We start from the raw sequence: 7,500 nt of genomic DNA, 5'->3' as shown, positions 1-7,500 counted from the left end.
TTGTTTGTTTTTATGTCTTCGACTTCGCCTTCTTCGTTTTCTTTTTCGTCTTCGCCTTCTTCATTTTCTTTTTCGTCTTCGCCTTCTTCATTTTCTTTTTCGTCTTCTTCTTCTTCTCCTCCTCCTCCTCCTCCTCCTCCTCCTCCTCCTCCTCCTCCTCCTCCTCCTCCTCCTCCTCCTCCTCCCCCTCCTCCTCTTCGTCTTCCTCTTCTTTCTTTTTTCTATTTTTATTTTACAAGGAACAAAGCCAAACGAAGGTACGTTAAGCTTTTTCTTCTTTTTCATCTTCTTCCCCTTCTTCTCCTCCTCCTTTTTTTTCCATCGTCTCTTCTTTCTTGTTTCTTCCTCCTTCTTCTTCCCTTCCTTCTTATTCACCATCTCCTCCTCCTCCTCCTCCTCCTTCTCCTCCTCCTCCTCCTCTTCCTCCTCCTCCTCCTCTAACTCCTCCTCCTACTCCTTCTCCTCCTACAACTCCTCCTCCTCCTCCTCCTCCAACTCCTCCTCCTCATCCTCATCCTTATCTTCCAACTGCTCTTATTCCTCTTCATTCTCCTACTCTTCTCATTTCCTTCTTCTTCCAAACCTTTTTCTCCATCTTTTTCATTCATAATACAGCACGATGCACTCTTCGATATGAAGTTAATTACAGTATGATATGATAATACTCCATGATTTATTAATCAAGCAGCATCAAGTGGAGGAGGAAGAGCAGGAGGAGGTGGAAGAGGAGGAAGAGGAGGAGGAAGAGGAGGTAGAGGAGGAGGAAGGGCAAGAGGAGGAGGAGGAGGAGGGGGAGGAGGAAGGAGAAGAGAAGAAAGAGGTGGAGGAGGGGGAGGAGGAAGAGAAGGAGGAGGTGGAGGAGGAGGAGGAAGAGGAGGTAGAGGAGGAGGAAGGGCAAGAGGAGGAGGAGGAGGAGGAGGAGGAGGAAGGGGAAGAGAAGAAAGAGGTGGAGGAGGGGGAGGAGGAAGAGAAGGAGGAGGTGGAGGAGGAGGAAGAGGAGGAGGAGGAGGAGGAGGAGGAAGAGAAGGAGGAGGTGGAGGAGGAGGAAGAGGAGGAGGAGGAGGAGGAAGAAGAAGAGGAGGAGGAGGAGGAGGAGGAGAAGGAAGAGGAGGAGGAGGAGGATGCAGAGGAAGAGGAGGAGGAGGAGGAAGAAGATGAAGAGGTTGGGGAAGAGGAATAGGAGGAAGAGGAGGAAGAGGAGGAGGAGGAGGAGGTGGAGAAGGAAGAAGAGATGGAGAAAGTGGAGGAGGAGGAGGGGAGAAGGAGGAGGAGGAGGAGAAGGAAGAGGAGGTGAAGAAAGAGAAGGAAGAGGAAGAGGAGGAGGAAAAATGACATAAATAACAAATTGTACTGAAGGTAACAGTGACTGATTATATAACCGATTACTTGAACTGCGTGTCATTCACCCTTCATTTGTTTTACGTCAGTTATCAAAAAGCAAGAAAACGATTTCTTCCGGTGCAGCTCGTTGTAATAAACATGTAGATTCCGTCAATAAAATGTAATTGCAAATTGCTGAAATTGCATGGCCATTCAAGCTCATTATTTATTTCACAGCAATCAAGAAAGCAGAGATGGTTAATACATTGTTTTCTTCTTATTCCTGTGTCTGTGCTTCTTCTTCTTCTTCCTCTCTTCCTCTTTTTGCAACTGCTGCCCCTCCTTCTCTTCCTCTTCTTCCTCTTCTTCTTCCTCTTCCTCTTCCTCCTCATCTTCCTTTTCATCTTCGTCTTCCTCCTCCTCCTCTTCTTCCACCTGTTGCTATCCTACATAAACAATTATGTATTTGTGTGTATGTGTATATATATACATATATATATATATATATATATATATATATATATATATATATATATATATATATACATGTGTGTGTGTGTGTCTGTGTGTGTGTGTAATCACACGCGTACACACATACACATATTCATATATATAAATGTATATAAGTATAAATATATATATATATGTGTGTGTGTGTGTGTGTGTGTGTGTGTGTGTGTGTGTGTGTGTGTGTGTGTGTAAATATATGTATATATACATATATATATACGTATATAAATATATGTATATATACATAAATATATATATATACATATATGTGTGTGTGTGTGTGTGTGTGTGTGTGTGTGTGTGTGTGTGTGTGTGTGTGTGTGTGTGTGTGTGTGTGTGTGTGTGTGTGTGTGGGTGTGCACAGTATGTGTATATGAGAACACAGGAAAACAGTCGTACAAATAAAAGAATGATGATAATAATAATAATAATAATAATAATAATAATAATAATAATAATAATAATAATAATAATAGAGGATAATAATAAGAGTAATAATAATAGAAACAATAGTAATTAGAAGAAGATAGTCATAGATAGTATAATGGTAATCGTATTGATAATGATAATAATAATGATGATAATAATAATAATGATAATGATAATGATGATAATGATAATGATAATAATAATAATAATTATAATAATAATAATAACAATAACAGTAATAATAATAACAATAACGATAACGATAACGATTTCTATTAATAATAATAATAATGATAATAATATAAATTATAGTATTGACAATGATATTGATAATAATAGTAATAATAACAATAATAAAAAGAAGAATGAACGAAAAAAAAATAAAGAAACAGCAAAACCGAAAGAAAAACCTGAAATGGTTCTAACGAAACACTTTTTTTTTCTTTCGCAGATACGCCCTCCAGTTCGCCGTGAGTGACCACGTATGGGGACAGCTGGGGGTCGTGGCCAATGTGACAGTGCACGTGCGTATGCTCGGGCCGGCTGTGCTCGCCCACGCCACACCTGTGACTCTCGCGCCCACGTCCCCGCCCGCGCTGACCAAAGGATGGACACCGACTGTAAGGCCAGATGTAGTTCTGTAATATATAGGGCGCGCGTGTGTTTAAATCTACCACTTTGAGATACCTTCCTTTGTTTTTCTATGTGTGTATGCCTTTTTACTTATCTTTTTCCTTCTTCTTCTTCTTCTTCTTCTTCTTCTTCTTCTTCTTCTTTGTCTCTGCCCATTTTGTCTCATCCATTTCTTTCGCCTCGTCCCTTTTCCCGAGGCAGGGCGGAGGGGGCGGCCTCGGGAGGTTTTTGGGCGCAGTGCAGGATGTGATCGGGGACGCCCACACCGTCCACGTGGTCAGCGTTTACGGATACCACGCCCACCTCCCCGAACCAACCTCGGACGCCCACGATCCGCCGAGTGACCTGCCGCTGAAGGACGCGACTTGCGTGTGGGTGTGCGCGGGCGTGAGTGGGGGCGGCTTCATGGATCCCGTCAAGCTGCAAGGGCTGCTCGCTCTCCACTCACAGCAGGTCCGGGCGTGAGGAAGCGGGGGGGGGGGGATGTCGCGGACGGCTCCCTCTTCCTCGCACTCTTCCGCCTCATTTGGTTATATTTCAGTCCGTTCTAGATTGTATTTACTTCTGTTTCTTCATAGCATTCATATTTCTCTGTCTATGTCTGTCTGTCTGCCTCTCTCTCTCTCTCTCTCTCTCTCTCTCTCTCTCTCTCTCTCTCTCTCTCTCTCTCTCTCTCTCTCTCTTTCTCGCTCTCTCTCTCTCTCTCTCTCTCTCTCTCTCTTTCCTTTTCTTACATTTATCTCTCCCCTTCCCCCTCTCCCTCTCTCATACTGTTTCTCAATAAACTTTATTGCGAATGTTTTCACTTCTGAAACATGCTAATTACATGCTTCCAAATGAATCACAAACATGTTGGTGAACTTGCCGGTCAATACCAAGTGCTTGCACCGCCCAGGAAACGTTTCGAAACGTTTCGCGGATTCGAACGTTGAATCGAGATATGTTGGACACGAATGAAAACATATTCGTGGCAGTGTTTATTACATATTTCAAAACGTGCTTTCGCATTGAGTGTACGAGGCATTGCATGCACGTATGAACTCGTTTACCGTACCTGTAATATTCACCAATTAGTGAATGTCGTCCGTATGCGAGGCCAAGGTGTATAAGGCCGGATATTGCTTGTAAAATGTGGCACCATGTGGAATTAATGAAAATTACAGTATTGTTCCATCATCCATCTTCATGCGTCTTTCGTCAGATAAGATTAGTGTGTAATCATAGATTAGCCGAAGCAGTGTTGTCAGATGTAATTTTAGATTCCCGAAAACTTTCTTACATATATCTAAACCATTAAAAAGTTAAAACTTATCGTAGGTTTCCATGTTGAATATCTATATAATATCTATATAATTATTGTAGCATGAACTCTGACCTTGGGAAAACACATTATAATTGGGAACACTATCTCCTCGGTTGCCAACTAGCCACTTCTCAATATCAGGACACCAGAATACAAAATGAAAAGCATCAATTCCGTTTAGCCTGAAGATCCCGCGGCTGTTTAGGGCATGAAACACTTTGTTATCATATATAAAAGGGTGGATTTTTGGTTTAATTTCTGGTATTTACAACACCGAGTAAATTGTAAAATGATTATTTATCTAGTTATAAGGTTTCGCGCAGCACATCTTCACTGGATTAACATGATGAGGTCATTTAGCTCTATCCCATTTTCACCCCAAGCACGCGATCTACAGTAGGTGTTTTCTCACTATATTTCTTTGAAAATTGTTCAATAATAAAACTGGTAAATCGGAAAAGAAAATTAAGTAATCCACTTAAGATTTGCAATACATGATGGGGCTTAGATCTACAGCTGCCAACTAGGATTTTTATTTTTTTGTTTTATAAGTATATGACAACAATTCATAAGGATATTGTCTACTATTAATAACAAAGATGGGTCTTTCAAACTGAGAGTCTAGAAGGAAAATATCAAAGGCATATACAAATTTTCTACGAACATTCTTAGTTATAAGTAGCTAGTATTTATCTTCTTGAGAATAACAAAGAATCTAATATACTCCAGGCAATCCTTCTCGACGGCACAGATATGGCCACAGCTTGGTAGAATTTATCATCTATTGGCGAGAAAATAAGTAATTTAGAAAGAGAATTTCATCGATATTACTCACTTTTGTCAGCCATGGTGGCGATTTGTTTACTATTGTGACGTCATGAAACTGTAGGAAGCTTCCTCTGAAAGTAGTTTAAAAAGGCTTGGTTTGCTTACTTTTTAGCGTTTCTTCCTCCCTCCTTTTCAGTCCTTCTCCTTTTTCTTGTTCTTTTATCCATCGGTTCAATATCTATATTTTTAATACTACAGTAACAAAGCATGTGTTTTTTTTATAACTTTCTTTTTATCCTCGTGTGTGGAGACAGCTGGAAGCGGCCACGCAGCTGAGGGTGCTGACACACAACTCGCTCAGTCACCAACTGGACGTCAGTGACCCTCAAGAAACCTTGCTTGACCTGGATGTCTCCTCGGTGAACTCCCAGCCGTCACGAACTCTTCCACTTCAGGTAAGCAGAAGAGGGGAAGTGTAGAGAGGGAGTATGGCAAGGCCCATGTACACTCCCTCGGTGTAAGGCAAACAAAGGGCAGGAAGTTAGTTAATCTAAATGGAGGGAGTTTGGTTGGAGTGTCACTTTCGGGGAAACGGTGTCAAGGACAACGGCGACTGAAGTGTCCAATGCAGGAGGCTTCGTGTCAGCTACCCATTTCATCGTAACATCGTTTTTCTCTTCTAACTAGCTCGTGGACACCAACACCACGTCCTTGGTGACGCCTCGCCTCACGAGCGCCAAGGACTGTCGCCCTTACGCCCAGACGCGCTCCAGCGACTCCTGCACGCCCACCTCCTGCCTCAACGGTGGGCGCTGCCACAGAACCTCCGTCGGCAACAGGCAAGGGATTTTGAGTTTAGAGTCCTTCTTGAAATCTACTCATTTTTTCGGTAATGATTGCGTGATGGATTCTAGTCGTTCATGACTTCCATTGAAGCTTGCCTCTCCATTTCCTTGACCATATTTTCCTATTTTTGTTTAATTTTATTCCATAACTTTGTAAGGTTACATTTCATTACCTTATTCTCATAAAGGATACCTACCTATTTTTTTTTTATTTTTTTTTTTTTTTTTACTATATGGTGTGATTTGCTTACCGTAATACCATTAATCAGTTTCAATCTTGATTTCGTTGTCATTTTCCCCCCATTTTCTCCTTTCCCTTGAAGGTTATTTACCCCTTTAGAAAAATCCCTTGAAACGTCTATCTCCTTCTTAAAGTTCACCAGTTCCTTTCCTCGCGTTTCCATAAATTTCGTGAACGCCTTCTGCCACTCCCCAAATTCCTCATCCTTTGCGTGTGTACAACTCCCCATGCCTTCTCGCCCCTTTTGCCTTGGATGCGACCGAGTCACACTGCCCTTCCTTCCGCCCACGCCCGCAGGTGCGTGTGCCCGGGAGGCGCCGTTGGACCCAGCTGCAAGATTCTCGCCCGTACCTTCAGTGGGCGCGGGTGGGCGTGGCTGCGCCCCCTCGCGCCCTGCCTCCCCGCCACCCTTTCTCTCCGCGTCCTCACTCTGCAGTCGCGCGCGCTGCTGCTCTACTCCGGCCCCCTCACGCCTTCGTCTGCACACACGCCCGCGCCCATGCTAGCCCTGCAGGTGGTGGGTGGGCGGCCGCAGTTCCTGTACGAGGGTCCGCTTGGGCGGGTCAAGGTCGAGGTGCAGTCGAGGGTGGACGACGGCGAGTGGCATGCCCTCCACCTCCGCCTCCACGCTGAGGTGACTTTTGGGCTCCCTTGTGTGTGTGTGTGTGGGGGGGGGGGGGGGGTATATGTCTTGGTGTGTGCCTGCGCGTGTATCTATATTTCTGGATAGTTTATCCTCCCCCTCCACCTCCACTCTCTTACCCAGAGCCTTTCCAGGGCGTGACGCTGATGCTGGACTTGTGTGGGCGCGGGTGGGAGGACAGCACCGCCCAGGATGACTCTCACTGCGCGGCGCGGGCGTCGTGGTCCGTCGAAGGACCTCTCTCCACATGGGCGCCCTCTGACCCCCTGCAGGTGGGTGGCATGGCACATGCGCCGCCTCGCCCGCACGCCCACGGTTGGAACGAAACGCCCATCGACGAGCCTCTGAGGGGCTGTGTGTCGCACGTCGCCGCCAACGGGGAGGTACGAAGGGGGTGTGGTTGCTGTTAAATAATGAAGATAATACTGTGGGGCTTTAATGGAAATTCTTGGTAATGTTACTGATATCATTAACCTCGTCAGAGTTACAGCTTTACCATTATCACTACCCTTACCAGGAACGCCATAAGCATGGTGATTATTTTCATTAGCATCGGCCAGATACCATCATATCTACTGTATTATCACTGTATCATTGCTGTAACCTAAATGACCATCCAACCTAAATGAAACCACTGAGAGAAAGAGAAAGTGCGAATATTAGAAAGAGAGTGAGAAAGAAAGAGATGGGAAGGAGGGAGGGAGAGAGAGAGGGGAGAGGGAGAAAGAGAGAGTGAAAGAGAGAGAGGCTTTTCTAATGACACATTGTTCAATAAACAAAACTTCTTTCTTTCGTAGAGTTATCGAGC

General features: G+C 44.3%; 1 protein-coding gene across 1 annotated transcript in view; it reads left to right on the top strand.

Annotated features, from left to right (window-relative positions):
- Positions 1 to 7,500, top strand: part of LOC125045282 (putative neural-cadherin 2) — a 52,046-nt gene that overhangs the window by 38,365 nt on the left and 6,181 nt on the right. The window contains exons 14-19 of the mRNA XM_047642487.1: positions 2,711 to 2,879; positions 3,094 to 3,345; positions 5,278 to 5,418; positions 5,651 to 5,802; positions 6,347 to 6,683; positions 6,827 to 7,075. Of these exons, the coding sequence (XP_047498443.1) occupies positions 2,711 to 2,879; positions 3,094 to 3,345; positions 5,278 to 5,418; positions 5,651 to 5,802; positions 6,347 to 6,683; positions 6,827 to 7,075 (1,300 nt within the window). The remainder of the gene's footprint in view (positions 1 to 2,710; positions 2,880 to 3,093; positions 3,346 to 5,277; positions 5,419 to 5,650; positions 5,803 to 6,346; positions 6,684 to 6,826; positions 7,076 to 7,500) is intronic.

Source organism: Penaeus chinensis, chromosome 37, assembly GCF_019202785.1.
Source record: "Penaeus chinensis breed Huanghai No. 1 chromosome 37, ASM1920278v2, whole genome shotgun sequence".
Taxonomy (NCBI): Eukaryota; Metazoa; Arthropoda; class Malacostraca; order Decapoda; family Penaeidae; genus Penaeus; species Penaeus chinensis.
This window is presented reverse-complemented; position numbering and strand designations above follow the sequence as displayed.